At 55.7% G+C, this 18,464-nt stretch overlaps 8 protein-coding genes across 8 annotated transcripts; 6 read left to right on the top strand and 2 right to left on the bottom strand.

The window, feature by feature from the left end:
- Window positions 1-138: 138 nt before the first annotated feature.
- BU26DRAFT_423647 (NAD kinase) lies at window positions 139-1,587 on the bottom strand (the record flags this gene model as incomplete). Its single annotated transcript, XM_033823522.1, has 1 exon — window positions 139-1,587. One exon carries the CDS (start codon window positions 1,585-1,587, stop codon window positions 139-141), a length of 1,449 nt encoding a protein of 482 aa, XP_033685837.1.
- Window positions 1,588-4,137: 2,550 nt separating this feature from the next.
- BU26DRAFT_562802 (spermine synthase) lies at window positions 4,138-5,305 on the bottom strand (the record flags this gene model as incomplete). Its single annotated transcript, XM_033833074.1, has 5 exons — window positions 4,138-4,415; window positions 4,520-4,760; window positions 4,811-4,958; window positions 5,014-5,194; window positions 5,275-5,305. 5 exons carry the CDS (start codon window positions 5,303-5,305, stop codon window positions 4,138-4,140), a joined length of 879 nt encoding a protein of 292 aa, XP_033685838.1.
- A 294-nt stretch (window positions 5,306-5,599) lies between these two features.
- BU26DRAFT_517611 (uncharacterized protein) lies at window positions 5,600-6,948 on the top strand. Its single transcript, XM_033828613.1, has 3 exons — window positions 5,600-6,056; window positions 6,106-6,126; window positions 6,174-6,948. Exons 1-3 carry the CDS (start codon window positions 5,865-5,867, stop codon window positions 6,849-6,851), a joined length of 891 nt encoding a protein of 296 aa, XP_033685839.1. The 5' UTR covers window positions 5,600-5,864; the 3' UTR covers window positions 6,852-6,948.
- Window positions 6,949-7,094: 146 nt separating this feature from the next.
- On the top strand, window positions 7,095-8,620 carry BU26DRAFT_517612 (uncharacterized protein). The gene is made up of 3 exons (XM_033828614.1): window positions 7,095-7,185; window positions 7,248-7,620; window positions 7,713-8,620. The coding sequence occupies exons 1-3, from the start codon at window positions 7,161-7,163 to the stop codon at window positions 8,206-8,208; spliced, it is 894 nt and encodes a 297-aa protein (XP_033685840.1). The 5' UTR covers window positions 7,095-7,160; the 3' UTR covers window positions 8,209-8,620.
- BU26DRAFT_270561 (uncharacterized protein) lies at window positions 8,251-9,372 on the top strand. The gene has a single exon (XM_033821375.1). It carries the CDS (start codon window positions 8,379-8,381, stop codon window positions 8,946-8,948), a length of 570 nt encoding a protein of 189 aa, XP_033685841.1. The 5' UTR covers window positions 8,251-8,378; the 3' UTR covers window positions 8,949-9,372.
- Window positions 9,373-9,860: 488 nt separating this feature from the next.
- Window positions 9,861-13,636, top strand: BU26DRAFT_603368 (tubulin-domain-containing protein). The gene is made up of 9 exons (XM_033835419.1): window positions 9,861-10,373; window positions 10,423-10,610; window positions 10,660-10,839; window positions 10,889-11,457; window positions 11,790-11,830; window positions 11,957-12,123; window positions 12,173-12,559; window positions 12,607-12,996; window positions 13,044-13,636. Exons 1-9 carry the CDS (start codon window positions 10,214-10,216, stop codon window positions 13,428-13,430), a joined length of 2,469 nt encoding a protein of 822 aa, XP_033685842.1. The 5' UTR covers window positions 9,861-10,213; the 3' UTR covers window positions 13,431-13,636.
- Window positions 13,637-14,080: 444 nt separating this feature from the next.
- Window positions 14,081-14,563, top strand: BU26DRAFT_549506 (uncharacterized protein; the record flags this gene model as incomplete). Its single annotated transcript, XM_033832002.1, has 1 exon — window positions 14,081-14,563. The coding sequence occupies one exon, from the start codon at window positions 14,081-14,083 to the stop codon at window positions 14,561-14,563; it is 483 nt and encodes a 160-aa protein (XP_033685843.1).
- Window positions 14,564-15,792: 1,229 nt separating this feature from the next.
- BU26DRAFT_423761 (FAD/NAD(P)-binding domain-containing protein) lies at window positions 15,793-17,612 on the top strand (the record flags this gene model as incomplete). The annotated part of the gene is made up of 4 exons (XM_033823529.1): window positions 15,793-15,933; window positions 16,000-16,037; window positions 16,099-16,807; window positions 16,860-17,612. 4 exons carry the CDS (start codon window positions 15,793-15,795, stop codon window positions 17,610-17,612), a joined length of 1,641 nt encoding a protein of 546 aa, XP_033685844.1.
- Window positions 17,613-18,464: the final 852 nt, after the last annotated feature.

The raw sequence follows: 18,464 nt of genomic DNA on the forward strand, positions 1-18,464 counted from the left end.
AACAGTGAGATGGAACGTAAACGGAAAACAACCACCCATGATCAGACCACTGGGACCCGCCCAAGCAGCAGGAGGAAGAGAAGGATCCCAGTTATACAACTCCTGGACTCCATACTTATCCAACGTCTGTGCTCAATGCTACAGGAAGGGGAGAATGATGCCCTTCCTGATAGGGCTCTCCCGTCCGCCGGAGGTCGAGCCCTCGGCGGAGTAGCCGGAATCATGCTCAGCCTCGTCGTTGTCGAAGTCAATGTCGAAGCCAAGGTCCGGCTCGTTGCTATGCTTGCGTTCTACATGCTCGCCGTCCCAGGCCTTCTGCATGGCGCCACGAGTGTTCCATCTAAGCGTACGCGAGATAGAGTCGAACCATTCGGTGGGCCGGGACAGCACAGAGGGGAAAGGGTACTGTGAGGCGGCGATTGTGACGTGGTCGCCTTGTCGGAGCTCGACGCGACCCTTGCCGTCGAAGGCGCAGTAGGCAGTCGCACGCGAGTTGCGCGGCACAGCTATCCTGAGGAGCATGCTGTCGTTCAGCAGCATCGGCCTGAAGCTCAGGGTGTGTGGGCAAATTGGCGTGAGCAGGATAGCGGGGATGTCTGGGTGTACGAGAGAGCCTCCAGCGGAGAGAGAGTAGGCGGTCGATCCAGTGGGCGTCGAGAAGATGCAGCCGTCGGCTTGGACAACGGTAAGAAGGTTGTTGTCGCCGTAGAGTTCCAGATTCGATACGTAGGGCGATGGGCCGCGGTCGATGACGAGCTCGTTGAGCACTTCAAACTGCTCGGCTTCGATGTGTTGCGGAGCCCCAGGGGCAGCATTCTTCTGGAAGCGGTACACGGTGCATGTGAAGCGCATGCGGAGGTTCACGCGCATGCCGGCATCACCCATGATTTTGTTGAGAGCTTCCTTGTACTGGGCGAACTCAAAGTTTGTGAGGAAACCGAGGCTGCCAAGAGAGAAGGAGAGGATGGGAGGAACGATCCGTTGGAAGAGCCATGAGGTGAACAGCACCGTACCGTCACCACCAAGCGTCAAAACGAGATCAAACTTCTCAGGCGACTCCCAGCATAGGTCAGGGGTCCAGAAGCGGAGCATATTCTCGAAGCGCGGATCCTTGGCTAATAGCGAAGGCATGTCGAAGCGCTTCGACTTGCGGAGCTTGTGGTCTACATAGACGTTCACTCCGACGTCTGCTCCATTGCGAGGGGTGGAGAGCAGCCACTCGGTCAGCTCGCGCGTGAGGTAGACGAGCTCGTTGTCGCGCGCCTTGGTCACGATCATGACATTCCGGACTGTCATCTTGATCGGCCGGCGCTGTAGCTGCTTCGAGACTTCGCGCACGCTGGTTGCGGTCTGCATCAAGCGCGAGTGTGAGATGGTCTCGTCGTCGGAAATCTCGTCTATGACCTTGTCGAGGTTGACGGCCTTGTCGAACTTCTTGTGGAAGAAGCACGGCGAGGCTAGCGCTGCCATCTTGCTGGCAGAGAGCTCGTCGGAGTGGAAATTGAGCTCCGAGAGTGCCTCCGCAAGCCGCTGGTGGGACATGACCTCGGACGAATGCGTCTGCGGCCCATCCTTCTGGCCGTCCATGACCATTGCGTCCATTGAGGATGACACCGACATTTGTGAGGCGGTGGGGGGCCGCGACTGCAGAGCCTTGAGGATCGTCTGGCGGGGTATCGAGTCGATCGAGTAAGCGTTCTTGCGATGCTTGCGGTTGCGGTGCTCACGGAACGACTTCTGGGGGAGCACCGTCAGGTTCTCAAGTGAGGACGTGCTGCTTATGGAAGCCTGGGCTTCTGTCCGATTCGTCTCGTCCGTGTTCGATGGGGCTGCGGGATCTGAGGCTGGTGGGGCGGGCGCGCTGCCGCTTATGTCTGTCGCAGCTACAGACTGCACATGATTGCGGTCCTGTGCATCGGGCAGAGTAGAAGGTTGCGATTGCGGAAGCTGCGGAGAATGGGGGGCGGCGGTGAGGTTTAAAGCTGCGTCGACGGAATTAAGGGCGGAGAAAGTCTGGCGCTGTGGGGACAGCGACGGGTGAATCTTCGTCGGAGAAAACGGCTCCCCGTGGCTGGGCATGACGACTACGGCTTTATTAAATCTGACTGGGCGCCCAAATGCCGGATCGGTTGAATGTCGAGGCTGCGAACCGCGGGCCGGGATGTGGAGATAGCGCAGAAGGGTGCAGTATAGGTATTAGACGTCCGCGGCGTTAAGCATGTGCCGAAGCATGTACAGCGAAGGTGAACGTAGCCAGACGTCGAGTCGAATGATTATATGCACCGGGCAAATCGAGGACGAAGGCAAGCGCAAGAATAGGAAAAAAGCGCGTGACAGTGGCTACTGCATGGGCTTGAGCTGTGAAGCTGCGCAGTGGGATGATTTGGTCGAACCGACAGTAGGGCTTGGGTGACACGAGGGGATGGCGTGCGCAACCGCCGGTGACGAAATTCAACAGAAAGGAACGAAGAGCCCGGATCAACCTATGGCAACACAGAAAAAGATAAGAGAATGTGACTGATGGACACGACCGCAGGCCGCGCCAAAGGAGAAAGGGGCTTGAGGAGGTGGTCGTGAAGCTCGTGGCGGACACCAAGGCGCGATGCACCTCTATATTCACTTTTGACAGCTCCGCGACCTCGAATCCCACGGCGGATCAAAGCCACGAGCCTCCCCACCGCTGCTCTACGCGCCAGCCTCAAACGACGATACCGCAACTCCGTGGCGGCTATCCACCCTGGAGGAAGTGACACTGCGAGTGTATCACTCTCCCGAACCTTCCCCGATTCGGCCCCAAAGCGACGACCAAGCTTCGCGCGAGCTTCGATATCGAATCGCATGCGTACACTGCACGCGGTCCAGATGCAGCTCTCAGGCCGTTCCCCCAGGCACTGATTCCTCCACGTCCATTGCTTTTCGTTCGCTGCAGTTGAGCTGATATGCAGGAGTCGAGGGGCTTCTCTGTGGGGCAGCGCTCCCTCTCGCTCGCTTCTTCGGCATTTTTCGGAGGCTTTCAAGTCTGGCTCGCCGTCGAAATAAAGCTCGTCAAGCGGATCACATGGCTTCACAGGGGATTTTTTGCTTTGAGCCTCAGTATGCGAAACCCAGGGTTTGTCAAGCGCGGCTCCGCGGGGCAAATAGGAATCTTTTGCAGGCGAAACGGGTCTCGGGTGGGCCCGTATGTCTGAAGTTGTCTCGACCTTTTCCCTCTCCGTACCAAAGTACCATCCTCAAGCAAAGAAGCGAGCATTTGCTACAAATTCCTTCCTTGCCAAATCTCGATTCCGCAACAAAGCCGTCTGCGGCCGCCATGCTGAATTAGGGGCAAGCCGTTTGAGCCGGACTCCCAGCGTTAATCATACACCTCAGAAACGTGTGGCACGAACTAGACTCCGAAGGATTGTCGTGCGGCACTCCACGTGCAAAGACCCTCGGAGTGGAGTGGTTGCTTGCGTATCCCCTTCCTGTGAGAGACGACGAGGCTGTATGCACGAATAGGGTGCTGCCGAGGCCCCAGAAGTTCCCTGACGCCACAGTTTGAACCTCAGGCTCATAAATGGCGCATCCCGAGCGACGAAACGACGTCTTGCTCCCTTTGGCTTATCGTTATCGTCACAGCTTCCTGCCCAGACGGACTGCCTTGCCGTATAGTCGCTCACCGTGACATCCCCCCTTGTGGACGCGTGGATACTTTAGCAACGAGGGAGCGCTTTTGGATCCCATTTGTTCTCAACCCGAATCTATCTGTAGGAGTATCTGTTAGAGGCTGACCGAGGCCTTGCGATAAAGTGTGCATAAACCGCGCTGTTTGAAGGACGATTCGTGTAGCTGCCGCGTTGCTTCCCGATCAGGAAAACTACAAGCACGGCCTAAGTCAGGAGGCAGCATGCAGCTTGCAGCGCGATGCGAGTAGAGTTGGGGGTAGGCAAGCACAATTGCGGTCAGAATCTAGTCCCTGGTAGTCTTATTTACCTTCTAATTCGCTGAATACATCGTGATGGCGGTCGGCGGCTACAGAGCGCCAGGAGCCGATTGTAAATGAAACCCGAACTTTTTTGGCCCGTCCAATCGTGGTATCTATCAATCGTGAAATGTGCAAGAAATGTAAGATAAGCAGGAAGCGCTCTTATTGGCACCTCATCGTAGGGCCTTCCGCGCGAAAGTGGGCAGGACGAATGCCGCCTCATGGATCTCCTTGCTGTAGTACTTGCACAGGTTCTCCTCCTCTTCAGTGGACCAAGAGCGCAGCGGCTTCTTGACGTCGCGGTTGGCGTCCTTGCAGCAGACCATGAAGCCGATCTGGCCTGAAGGGTAGGTCGGGATAGTGGTGTATGCATATTCGACGGTCGGGAACACCTCCTTGCAGGCCTTCTTCAGGTTGGCAATGAGGGGCATGTGGAGCCATTGGTTCTCAGCTTTATTTTGGAATCAGGAAGTTAGCTCACGCGCAACAAGGCACCTGTCCGGCGCTTGAGTGATTCCTAAATTATCCACGAGGCCTGGGGAGGAGGGGGCTTACAACCTTGAGTGGTGATTACACCACCTTCCCGGAGTGCACCATTGAGAAGCTCAAAGTATGCCTTCTGGAAGAGGGCTTCCGCTGGGCCCTCGGGGTCACTAGAATCAGTGATGATCACGTCGAACTCGTTCTTCTTGTCCTCAAGGAACTTGAAGCCGTCGCCAACGATGACTTCCACGTTGGGGTGGTTGAAGCCGACCGACATGCCGGGCAAGTACTTCTTGGACAGACGGATGACAGCCTGTCAACTGCAATTAGCCGCTGTCTGATCAAGCTATTCGCGTGACCGACCTCATCGATGTCGCAGAGGATAGCCTTCTTCACGCAGTCGTGCTTGACAACCTCACGAAGGACACCCCCATCACCACCACCAATGACCAAAACCTTCTCAGGATTCGGGTGCGAGTTCATGGCGAGGTGTGTGATCATTTCCTGGTATCTGTCCGGCATCAGCCTTTCCCTTTCGCCAACGTGCGTATTGTAGCGAGACATACGAGAACTCGTCGCGTTCGGTGCATTGGATGACATTGTCGAGAACGAGAACGGTGCCGTAGTCGGTGGACTCGAAGATCAGAACGTCCTGGTACTTGCTCTTCTCGTGATGGAGTACTTGGTTGACCTTGAGCGTCATCGCCTGGCCGGGCCACATGTCGGAGATCTCGCGGAACCAGCCATCTGATCCTCTGAGTTAGCTGGTTTCCCTCTCAAAAGACATGGCTCTCACAGCCAGGTCCCGATATTTGCTTGTTCCTTACCCTTGATGGTGGGATGCTCGATGGTTGCCATTTTGCGACTGTGAGCTGTAGTAAAAAGGAATTGGTGACGGAAGTCTGAGGCGATTTGGAATCGAAAGAAAAGGATCAAACGAGAGGGAGAAAAGAACAGATTCCGAGTGGTATATAAAGCGATGATTGGGCCTGCGGGGAGAATTGAGGTTTTTTCGACGGCTTGGGCTGCCATTCACAGTTTTCGCAACCCGCGTCACAGTTGCCCCGCCATTCCGCACTAGTCCCGAAGTGGTGCCGTCTTGCCGAGCCCTCGGGCCACACCTCCACGAGCCACGCCTCCGTTCGCCGACACCGTTTATAGCAAGCCTTGCGGAGATATCGGGCTCTTCTGCGCTATGCCCCAATTGACATGCATTTCTCGGCGGTTCGGTGAGCCTCCGGCGCCGACAACATGCATCCGGACGAATGCCTGATCCTTTTGAGGATGAGGGAGCGCGTGTGCCTGCCGCCTTGTTTCGAGACTACGTCGCAGCCCCATCCACCGGGTATATAAAGGTGTGCGGTGGTAGCATTCACATATCAAACGGCCTCCGCAACACGCATTGAGGCACTTCAGAATGTCAGAACAACGTTCCACCGACGAAATGATCAACGCCTACAGGGACTCGGCGCACACGGGGGACCCAAGCCCGGAGCACCTTCCATGGTATGTCAAGGAGGTGCAAGACCTGGACCCGAAGGCCCAGGAACTGTTCGAGAAATATAGTAAAGTGCCTGCCGATGAAGTGGCAGCGCACATCAAGAAATGTGTAAGTGCACTTCCCTGTGATTGCAAGCTCAATTGCTAATGATAGCCAGAGAGACACTGCTTTCAAAGTCGCATGTTGACCCTATCCCACGCAATTGCAGTGACTGACTTCAACAAGTACCCCTACCCCTGCCTTGGCCGCTTTGCGTTCCTCGAGCTGAGCATCAGCCTGTCTCCCAAATACCCAGAGATACTCCAGCGTATCAAGAATGGTGACAAGTACCTTGACATCGGCTGCTGCGTGGGCCAAGACATCCGCAAGCTCGCTTCCGACGGAGCCCCGTCCGAGAACATGTACGGCTCGGACCTGCAGCAGGAGTTCATGGACATCGGCTACGATCTGTTCCTCGACAAGTCAACCCTGAAGTCGACGTTCATTGCAGCAGATATCCTGAATCCGGAATCTGGTCTGAAGCAACTGGAAGGCCAGATCGATATCATCCATGCCGCGTCCTTCTTCCATCTCTTCGACTGGGATGAGTCCGTGACGGCGATGAAGCAAGCAGTCAGACTGTTGAAGGCCAAGCCTGGAAGTATGCTGGTTGGGCGCCAGATAGGCAACGCTGAGGCGGGTGCTCGTGCCGGCAGCCGCACAAACAAGCAGAGGTACCGGCATAACCAGGAGTCCTTTGAGAAGATGTGGAAGCAGGTTGGCGAAGAGACGGGCACCAATTGGAATGTTGACGCTCGCCTCTCGTCCGAAGATCTGTTCAAGTTGGGCTTGGCGGCTGGCGTCAAGGCCGATTTCATTCCTCCTGACACGCGGTGGTTGAGCTTCACGGTGACTAGGGTGTAGAGCGGACAGGCATGGCTAGAAGAGCTGCCATTCAACATCAGTTGGGTAGATAAAATGCTGTTTCTTAGCATCTACGTCTCAGTCAATAGAAGAGCATCTCATTATTCTTCACTCTATCATTGTCTGTCCGCGCCAAGTGTGCACGTCCGCTCAACCAATCATCGCTCAATACCGCCGAACAAACACGCCAAGACCCCGCAAACACCCCGTTCCGTGGCTTCAACTACACTCTCCGAAATCCCACCGAGCTTCCTCTCAGCGCGTCCACTCCTTCCCGGTCCTCAATTTCCACTCCAAATCTCCCTCGTCATGGACCCCTACTCCCCAGAAGGAGGTACGCACCCAAAAATCCCCGCCCCAATACCCACCTCAACCCCACTAACTTACAACCCCCAGAGCTCATCAACATCCACACCGCCTTCCACGCAGGCGCCTACCAGCAAGTCCTCGACTTCGACACCTCGCCCTTCTCCGCTCCCAACGCACTGCCCGCCCGCATCCTAAAACTGCGCGCGCAAATCGCGCTCGGCGGCGCCAAAGACGTCGCCGCGGAGCTCTCCGGCGAAAAGACGCCCGACCTCGTCGCCGTAAGATTGCTAGCCGAGTACGAAACGGGCAAGGATGTGCTGGCGGAGGTGAAGAAGCTGGCGGAGCAGCAGGGGCAGGAGAACTTGACGGTGCAGCTGTGCGCGGGCATGGTGCTGGAGAGGGCGGGGGAGACGGAGGAGGCGCTGAGCGTGCTGAGCAAGCACCAGGGGAGCTTGGATGCGTAGGTCTATCCAGCCCCAATTGCACAGCCCAAGTATCTGGGTGGAGTGAGGAATATCTTTTGCTGACCGCGGGGAATTGCAATTGCAACAGCGTAGCGCTCATCGTACAAATCCACCTCCGCCAGAACCGGGCCGACCTCGCGTCCAAAGAAGCGGTCCGCGCGCGCAAATGGGCGCAAGACAGCCTGCTCGTCAACCTCGCTGAGTCGTGGGTCGGCATGCGCGAAGGCGGCGAGAAATACCAGTCCGCGTTCTACGTCTTCGAGGAGCTGGCGCAGACGGCGCAGTCGCAGTCTGCGCACTCGCTCGTCGCGCAAGCAGTGTCGGAGCTGCACCTCGGCCGCCTGCCCGAAGCCGAGGCTGCGCTGCAGCAAGCGGTCGCGCTGGACGAGAAGAACGCGGACACGCTTGCGAATATGATTGTGTTGAATACGCTGCTGGGGAAGCGGGAGGAGGTTGCGGGGCTGAAGGAGAAGTTGGGGGGTGTGAATAAGGAGCATAGGATTTTGGCGGATTGGAGGGAGAAGAAGGATGAGTTTGAGAAGGCGAGGATGAGGTATACACCGAAGTTTGAGGTTGCTTCATGAGCCGGGAGAGGGATCCATTTGGGGTAGAGTTGAATGTGGCCGCTTGAGATGGCTGGCACTGTGTCCGTGGCGCGCGACTGGGCTCTTCAACGGAGAAAAAGCGCAGAAAAGCTACGATGAGGGCTTCAGATCCCTCCAAAATAGACGAATAATGTATCAGCCAACTACGCATGCGTAGCATGCTTCACATTACGAGAGGTCTTCGAGTATATTCCGAAATGGCCTTCCTGCGAGTCGTTCCCAGCTCCATCGACCCAGCTCTCCTTGGCCTCTTCCCACTCTCGTTGGTTCCATCTAGCTCCTTGCCAAAGAATCCCAACACGAGATTCCCACCTACACGTCTCGACCACAGGGGCCACTGTAGCACAGTAATCATCTTCACCCTAGTCCCGCTGGTTTCTCTTCGGAAAAATTCATACCCAGCGTGCCAGTTCTCCACGTTTCCTCCAAAGCTCCCTAGAACAACCATTCCCAGTCCGCCTCTCCGGGATCAAGCATCGACGTCTGCCAATTTTCTGGGCAGAAACGGGTTCGGCAGATACTACGTTGCGCAATCCTCTTCCCAAGAGAAGGGGATACTTCGGCGTGGCATAGCGCACACAGGGTCTACTGTTGACCACGTGAACCTCGTCAGGGTTCTGGTCTGCAGCCCGAAGAGATACCTCTGCTCCCACCTCTACCCTGCGAAGTCCCAACAGCTGACTGGCACCAGTTCCAGGTCGGGATATGTGCGTTCTTGAAGACATATCGCTGGAGAAGCGGTCGGCACTCGCGCTGGGGTACGGATTTCGGACACGGTAAGCAATGCCACGGCTACACCGAGCGCTTGGGATGTCCTGCAGCTCCGGTGAACGCGCACGAGATGGGTCAAACAAACCCTCTCGATGATGACGACTGCTGCAGTTTCGACGTGACTGTCGCGGCCCGCTGCGTACACTTCAGGCGCACAAAACAGGCCGAGCTTCGAGAAGGCAGTTCTGCAAACGGTGTCAGTCAGAGACTTGGTGGCTAGTTTGCTGTAAAGCCGGGATATGGTGGTCTCTCTGGCTTCGTGACGCCCCCAGGATGCAGACAACCTAGCAGCTATTCTGGGATTGATGGTGGAGCTGACTGCAGCGGTCCAAAGTCTGCAAGTCCGTAAGAAGACTTGCTTTCCCCACGGATAAGAGTCTTCCCGGAAGCCACCAGAAGCCCGAAGCGCAAATTTCGCTGACTTCGGGAAGGCGACGGTGTATATTGAGGTTGTGCTGACGGACAAGGTTGGTTAAGCTCTTCGATGGATCGCCCGCTAAGGCGTCCGTTGTGGATCACCCGTGCTGTCGGGCCTCGTGGTACCTATCTCCTCAAATTTTGCTGCCGCTGTCAAGAAACGGCCTCGTCTCACGGCAAATCCGAGTTTCCTCCTTGGTGGAAAAAAAGGCTCCTGTAATAGAGGTCTCCACCTATCAACCAGCCCCTTGTCTTCTATTGTGAGACGCAGCGCGCATAGCGAGGGCTCCTTGCGACTTGGAGTGTGTGGCGCCGGGACTTGATACATCCGAGCGTGGCCAAGCACGCTTCGAACAAGCTTAACTTTAGCGTTCGGCCAATGCAGTCCAGCCTAGCTCGTTCGGGGGCTTGGGTTGAAGAGTCCTCGTCCAATTTTGGAGGGGCACCTGTTGGTTTGGGGTCAATGCTGTGCCGTGTGGATGACGGCTGTACGGGCTTGCAGAGGTGTGGGATGATTATCGACGTGCATTTACGATGTCCGGCCGCGCGCTCAAATGCCGTGGCTCTTTTATCCCTCGATCTAGGAAATCCTCGCTGGTGCGAATTCGTGCGCGGTCCACTCGTTTTCCGTTCAGCCACCCGTAGACGTGGACATACATATAGATGCGTCTGCGCACGTATATGCGTGTTTTTGCATCGTTGGCTCGCGTCCGCCGTCCATGGTCGTTAAGTCCGCGCTCTCTCCGCTCGTTTCCGCCGTCCTTTTCCCGAGGCTCCATAAAATAGCGGGGTCGCCATGATTGAGCGGCAAGTAGACAGGAATCTCGACGAGGTACAGACGCCGCTACTCGAAAACATGGTCGTTGGAGTACCGCCGGTCTTTGAGGGGTTGACGAGAGAACTGGGTCAGTTGGTTGAGCAGCCTTTGCTCAGTCCACGAGCCGAGTTTCCGCAAGGTGAGAGCTCCCAATTGGCAGAGACAAAAGTAGTACTGACACCTGATAGCTGTCTTCGCGTTTGCACGGAAAGATGTCTCTGGTGACCGGAAACCACAATGCATTGCGCATCGAGGATACAAGGCAAAATTCCCCGAGAATACCATGGGGGCCTTTCGTGGAGCTGTGGAGGTTGGCGCGGAAGCCATAGAAACCGACATACACCTATCGAAAGACGGGGTAGTCGTATTGTCACACGCAAGTCCGCCATGTAGCTTTTCTTCTCCCATTCACTAAACGCCCACAGGACAAGGACCTGAAGAGGTGCTTTGGGCGGAAAGAAAAGATCATTGACTGCGACTATGAGTTCTTGAGCAAGTTGAAGACGCTCAAGGAGCCGCACGAGTCGATGCCGCGTCTCTTGGATCTGCTGCAGTACCTGGCGCAGCCCGGATTGGAAGACATCTGGGTGCTGCTAGACATCAAGGTATTCCACGCTCGATTCTGGTCGCGCGCGCGTCTGACCTCCTACACAGCTCGACAATGATCCGGAAGAGGTGATGCGACTCATCGCAAGCACGATTCGCAGTGTCGCGCCTTCGTCCAGCCGCTCATGGCAGTCGCGGATTGTGCTCGGCTGCTGGGCGGCGAAGTATCTCCCCTTGTGCTCCCACTATCTTCCCGACTTCCCAGTCTCACATATCGGCTTCTCGCTTCTTTATGCGTCGCACTTCTTTCTGGTCCCGAACGTCTCCTTCAACATGTTGCAGGCCGTTCTGATGACGCCATGGGGCCGGGCCTTCGTTCGCAAAGCGCAGTGCGACAAGCGACCGGTATTTGCTTGGACGGTGAACGAGGAGCGGCGAATGAGATGGGATATCCGGCACGGGCTCGACGGAGTTATCACGGACGACCCAAGGAAGTTCCTGGAGGTACGGCGTGGATGGCATGAAGGCATGGACGAGGGGTTCGGGCTCATGATGTGGCTGGACGTATTGCGTATCAATTTCTTCGCGCTGATCTTTGGGCTCCTCTTCCAGTTGAGGTTCGGCTTCAGAGACAGCAGGCCGTTGGTGCGATCGAAGATAGAGGCGGAGGACGGCATGTATAAAAACTAGAGCTGCATCGTTAGGATTTCATGTTAGCATCTGCATTGAGCATCGCCGGACCTGCTGAACACGGCGCATAAAAGCATTGAGCAATGGAAACCATCCGTCCAAGCACGATTGCGATGAAATGCGCATAGTGACGGTGATGTTCTCGGAGGGAGGCCTAAGCATGGAAGAGGCGACCTAAAGCCCACGAAATTAGACGCGCCCAAAAGTTCCCCGCAACGCGTCAACAGCCCAACACTCACCACTCCACAGACAACACCATGCCACGGTAAGTCCATGCGAGCGCCTCGAAGACATGTTCGGTGCATTAATGATATGACAGAGAAATAATAACACTACAAGCCGGCCAATGCGGCAACAGCGGTACGTTGCACACGCCCTGAACCACCCCGCGTCTCTCCCGACTCCAATCCGTAAACAACTACGATACGCCCCAGACGAGCGCAATACTCCCCGTAACGTAGATTCAGCTCACTGACAATCGCGCAGTCGGGCAGCAATTTTGGCAGCAGCTGTGTCTCGAGCACGGCATCAACCAGGACGGCAACCTCGAGGACTTTGCGACCGAAGGGGGCGACCGAAAGGATGTGTTCTTCTACCAGTCTGACGACACGCGCTACATCCCGCGAGCCATTCTCCTAGATCTAGAGCCAAGGGTATGAAAGGCGCCTGCTTTCTCCCTAAGCCGTGCTGAAACCTGTCTAGGTCCTCCAGTCGATCCAAAACAGCGCGTATAAGAACATCTACAATCCCGAGAACTTCTATATACATAAGGATGGCACCGGCGCAGGAAACAATTGGGGGGCGGGCTATAGCATGGGTGAACAGGTCCAGGAGGAGATCATGGACATGATCGATCGCGAAGCCGACGGCTCCGACTCGCTGGAGGGCTTCATGCTGCTTCATTCCATTGCTGGGGGCACTGGTTCGGGTCTAGGGTCTTTCATGCTGGAAAGATTGAATGACAGGTTCCCAAAGAAACTGATCCAGACGTACAGCGTATTTCCGAACACGCAGGACGGCGATATCGTGGTGCAGCCGTACAACAGTCTGCTCAGCATGAGGCGGCTGACACAAAATGCAGACTCTGTCGTAAGTGTCTGCCGGCAGTTACTTGGAAGGTGATACTGATTAACCAGGTGGTCCTCGACAACGGAGCTCTCTCTCGAATCGCAGCAGACAGACTACACGTCCAGAACCCCTCCTTCCAGCAAACCAACCAGCTCGTCTCGACCGTCATGTCTGCTAGCACAACGACGCTCCGCTATCCTGGATATATGCACAATGACCTCGTCGGCATTGTTGCATCGCTCATCCCGACGCCACGATGCCACTTCTTGATGACCTCTTATACCCCCTTCTCTGGCGAAAACGTTGAGCAAGCGAAGACTGTGCGCAAGACGACTGTCTTGGATGTCATGAGGCGATTGCTGCAACCAAAGAACAGGATGGTCTCTACAAACCCCACGAAAAAGAGCTGCTACATGTCCATCTTAAACATCATCCAAGGAGAAGCGGATCCAACAGATGTGAGTAAACTTGCCGTTTCTCAAGAGCAACCCGCTGACCCGCCCAGGTCCACAAATCCCTCCTCCGTATCCGTGAACGTCGCCTCGCAACCTTCATCCCCTGGGGCCCAGCATCGATCCAGGTCGCCCTTACACGGAAATCACCCTACGTCACATCTTCACATCGTGTCTCCGGTCTCATGCTAGCTAACCATACTGGCATCGCCACGCTATTCAAGCGCATCGTAGCACAGTACTCAACGCTGAGAAAGCGTAATGCTTTCCTCGAGAGCTACAAGCGCGAGGCTCCATTCAGGGATGGATTAGGAGAGTTTGATGAAGCAAAAGAGGTAGTACAGGGGCTTATAGATGAGTACCAGGAGGCAGAGGATCCAGATTATCTCAGCAAAGATGGCCTGGCGACGGAGGAAGCGGAGGACAAGCGAGTCGGTTGATCGCACTCGCACGTTGATGATTTGAGGGAAAGGGACAATCTTGGATCTCCTGGGTCTGGCGTCGGGGCGTTACGTCTGTGGCAGTAGCCTAGTGAGGATGCTATCAACGATACCACTTTTCTATCCCTCGCTGACCGCTTTTAGATTACGATATGTGCAGTCTTGAAATTTCAATAATTATTCAGCCTTTGTTTGCTTCATCTTCCAGCGCATTATCGGCTTTTGCAACGCAGCAAATCGTGTTCCTACCAATAGCGATCCAGCGAAGCACCGTGACTCTGAGATCCTTCCGGGGCTTCGCCGAATGACAATTCAATAACACACAGTGCTTTCTCCTGAATGAAACGCACTAAGACCACGTGTATTATGGATGAATCGGATCATCTTGCTCTTCTTTATGAAGATGCGGTATGTGGCAGCAGAGATGTGCTAAATGGCAGCACAACATTCCATTTCCAGCTCATCATCCAGACTTTGCCAGCATAACCACAACTGCGTCTTTGGATTACACGACAAATATCATTTCTGCCTGTATGAAGCATGGTATAAAGGTCCAGATTTTCTACTTCTCCACCACTATCCTACATCTTCCCATACCTCACGAACACCACGACTTTGTTGAGGCTAAGGCATATCCAATACTGCGCAACATGTCTCAAGCGCTCTGTACCATCTGCAGCCGTCGCGCTGCAGTCCGCGCTCCCTCTACTACGCCCGCCGCGATTCTACCAACCCACTTCTACGGCCCTAAACCCGGCAACCACCCATTACCCATGCCACACCACTTCTTCCTTGGTCCCGACCCCAAGCGCTCTGCTACATCGTCCTGCCAACAGGTCCAGCCACAGCACCACCAATCTGCAATCCCCACGAGACGACCAGAACCCGTGCCTCTGATTCCTTCAGCGTATATGAGCGAGCGCTCGGCTATCGCTAGGGAGATTGCACGACTACAAGGCCTGTTGAGCGAGCCGGCGGAGGCTAGGTGGGAACGCGTTGCACGGGAATACGAGGAGAGGAGGAAGCAGGAGACTCAGAGATTGGAGAGGCTGGAGAAGGAGAAGGAGATGTGGGAGGCGATTTGGAGGGAGAGGTATGAGTGGGGACAGGAGACAGATTACCCGGTTGACTAAGGGAAGGAAGGAAGGCTTGCATAGCAATGGAAAGGGAGCATCGCGCGATGAGGATAGTGACCTAGTTTGGCTCGGAAAAGCCACTCCAGAGAGTCTTCATGTAACGGCCAAAGGCGTGGCGCGAAGTGAAGTGAAAGTCACGGACCGTTGGAAGGTTGGAACCGCAACCTTCCTAAAGAGGAAAGTTGTCAAAATCCATCGAAGACAGCTACAATAGGACCCTCTTTCACCGTGCACCTTCACCGGTCACTTTTCGCCGCTGTTTACCGCCTTTCACTCAGACTCTCGACCAGGATCAGACGGCATTCACGACCAAAAGACTAGATTTAGTTCTCATTGCATGGCGTCTGCGGACGAAATACCCGCAAACAAATCGCTCACTATGTTCAAAATACAGCGTATGCGAGCTGCTCAACGCAGAATATTGATGTAGCATAATATGCGACGCTCACACTCCATCCAATCAACGTCACCATCCCGCCTCGTGGCCCAATTAGGTAACGGGATCATGCAAGGATTGCACGCCTCACCGTTATCACACGCCACCTTCCTCAACCATCACCCTCAATCAGCCTGTCCTCTGTGGCGTTTCCGCTCTCTATCTGCCGAAGTCACACGCTTTACGTATTACGAAACGCTTCTGCACCTACGTAGCAGAGGCAGCAGCGCTTTATCCCTCGTTGGTATGTATCCGGAGTTCGTTCGCCACTTTGATAGGGATACCTAATGGTATCTTTTGCTCAACAATTTGCTTGCTTTCTTCTTCAGATACAGTCTTACGCTGTGTTACTCTCGACGCCGAATAGCTCCCGTGGTAGAGTCCTAGAGCCGCGCTTTCATTTATCTATCGACTCAAGCCCCGTGCCACAAATCCGCGCATAGCGCACCGGGGGCTGGTCCGGCTTCCCTCGGGCTACACCAGGCATCTCTACTAAGCTCCGATCTGCCCCTACCTTCTTTCATCGTCATCTGTGTTACTATTTTCGTCTACCTCTGCTCCTTGCTTCTTCAAATTCCGCTTCAGCTTTCATCCCGTCCCGTCACTACTTGCTCTTTCTGCTTTGATCTCCATATCGCCACCCCCCATCATGGTGGACCACCACCGGACTTACATCCCTAATAACAGGTCTAACTCCAGCAGTCCAGATACCATGACCCGCATGCAGCAAGACCTCTCCGGCTCGCCCCATCAAGAGACCTCTCTGGAATCCAACGGCGCGGAATCTCCCATGCTGCGAAGAGCTGCAGGACGGATACCACACGTCTGCGTCGTCGGGGCTGGGGTGGCCGGTCTCAGATGCGCAGACGTATTACTCCAGCATGGTGTCCGAGTTACCATCCTCGAAGGAAGGGACCGTGTCGGCGGCAGGGTAAGTACGGCGGACGTCATGCATCGCGCAGTGGGGTTCCCACGTGACTAATCGACTGGTATGCAGCTTTGTCAGAGCAGTGCGCTGGGGCATATGGTTGATCTGTAGGTCTGCGAATGCCCCTACCTTTTCTTTGAGTTTTGGGCTAAGGAGTGATTTTGCAAGGGGTCCGAACTGGATACACGGGACCGACGATAACCCGATATTGGACCTTGCCAAGGAGACGAATACCATGACCATGACCTGGGACGGGCGGCAATCTGTCTTTGACCATCTGGGACAGCAAATGCCGGACAAAGAGGCGGCGGAAAATACGGAGATCGTGTGGGAGATTATCGAGCAGGCGATGAAGTATTCGAACGAGGAGTCGGCGACGATACCGGCGGACAAGAGCTTGTACCATTATTTCGAAGAGAAGGTCGCGGAGATGATTACCGATGAGATGGAGGGCGATGAGCAGGTGAAGAGGAAACGAGAGACGATTCTCGGTATGGCGGAGATGTGGGGTGCGTTTGTGGGAACGCAGATTCAGAGTCAGAGTCTGAAGTTCTTCTGGCTAGAGGAGTGTATTGATGGGGAGAACTTGTTTGTTGCGGAGACGTACCATAAGGTCCTGGCGAGGATAGCGGAACCTGCGCTTGCGGGCGCGGAGATCAAGTTCGGGCACAAGGTGAAGAAGCTTGTCTCCAAGGGAACGAATGAGGAGCCCTGTGTCGAAGTTGAACTGGAGGGCAAAAGCAGCATGACGTTTGACGAGGTGGTTATGACGGCTCCACTAGGCTGGCTGAAGACGCATGGCGAGGCATTCGAGCCAGAGCTTCCGAACAGACTCAAGCAAGCCATCGCCTCAATAGGCTACGGCCACCTAGACAAGGTAAGCACTCCCGCTCTTCAAACCTCTCCACAGCATACTCAACATGCCCCAGGTCTACATCACCTTCCCAACCGCCTTCTGGAACTCCTCTTCCACCACCAGCCCCTCCTCTCCCTCGACCCACATATCCCACGACCCCTCCCTCCCCAACGTAACCGCCACCACCGCACCACTCCACCAGCCCCCTCCTTCCACCCAACCCACCGTCAACCCAGCCCACTACCCAGGCTTCACGCACTGGACACGCCCGACCTACGCCCACCCCACCAACCCCTCCCACTGGGCCCAAGAAGCCATGAACCTCGCCGCGCTCCCCCCGCCCAACGCCCACCCAACCCTCCTCTTCTACACCTACGGTCCAACCTCTCTGCACCTCGCCACGCAGCTCAAGCCCTTCCCCTCACCGACCTGCTCGCCCGCCGCGCAGCAGCTACTAACTACCTTCTTCGCCCCCTACTTCTCACGGCTCCCCAACTACTCCGCGTCCAACCCCGCGCACCAGCCGTCGCGCATCCTGGCCACCGCCTGGGCCAACGACGAGCTCGCCGGCTGCGGCAGCTACGCGAACTTCCAGACCGGCCTGGAGCGTGGCGGCGAGGATGTGCAGGTTATGCGGCGCGGCGTGCCGGAGAGGGGCGTTTGGCTCGCCGGCGAGCATACCGCGCCGTTTGTGGCGCTGGGAACGGTGACGGGGGCGTATTGGGCGGGGGAGGGGGTTGCAAGGAGGATTGTGAGGGCTTATGGGGGGGTGGAAGGGAGTCGAGGGGAAGAGAGGGTGCATGTGGGGGTGAATGGGAGTAGTTGAAATAGTAGACGGAGTACACGCGCTCTGGGCCTGAGTCATGTATGTGATGGACCGACGCGGCTTCAGCCCGAGTTTCGTAGCAAAACATTCGCCTCTTAGAGAGTAGCAGTAGACAGTCAAGAAAGTTTCCATCCCACGGCAGGCAAGGTGAGCAGCGATATCGAAGAGGGAAGCTTAGCTTGTGTTTGCTGTCTTTCGTTCCCGCCGCGTCTCGCATCTTCTAGAACACGCCACCCAGCATATGATCTTTCAAAGACTTATCAGTCAGCATTCCATCTCGTCTCAGTTTACCTCATCTCGGCTCTCGGCATTGTGCACCTCTTCGTGGCTTCGCGACGCGGACCCTGAAACAAATGTGTGTGGATGGGTACTATAGGAACGAACGGTCTTAGTATGCACGTGGGCAGCCGCTTCACGACCGCTAAGAACAGACTACCTAATTCGGACCTCGCAGCTCCGTCCATAACCTCCGCTTCGCTTCGCCCAGGCCTCCTCCCTTACCGAGTCGCGTAGGTATAGTACAGCTTGCTTACACCTACCCACCGAACAGCGGCCTCGCTTCTCCCTGCCCCTTCGATAGGACTACAGTATGACCCTATCCTACCCTGCTCTGCCTTGCACTACATACGCTTCCAATACACACCAGGGCAGGCGTGCCGCTCCTTCCGGATTAAGCAGCCCTCGAGCCTTTCCTTTCCCGAGCTTCCGTGCCGAGAGCGTCTAAGAGGGTTCTCGCGGGTTTTGAGGGATAGCGTGCCGGTATGTCCAATCAGCATGTTTGTACTATGGAGGGGTGAGCGGAGGGTATGTGTATGTACTGCAGTGCAGTGCAGGGCGCCGTGGCAGATGGAA

The sequence above is a fragment of the Trematosphaeria pertusa genome, assembly GCF_010094035.1.
Source record: "Trematosphaeria pertusa strain CBS 122368 unplaced genomic scaffold BU26scaffold_5, whole genome shotgun sequence".
Lineage (NCBI taxonomy): Eukaryota > Fungi > Ascomycota > Dothideomycetes > Pleosporales > Trematosphaeriaceae > Trematosphaeria > Trematosphaeria pertusa.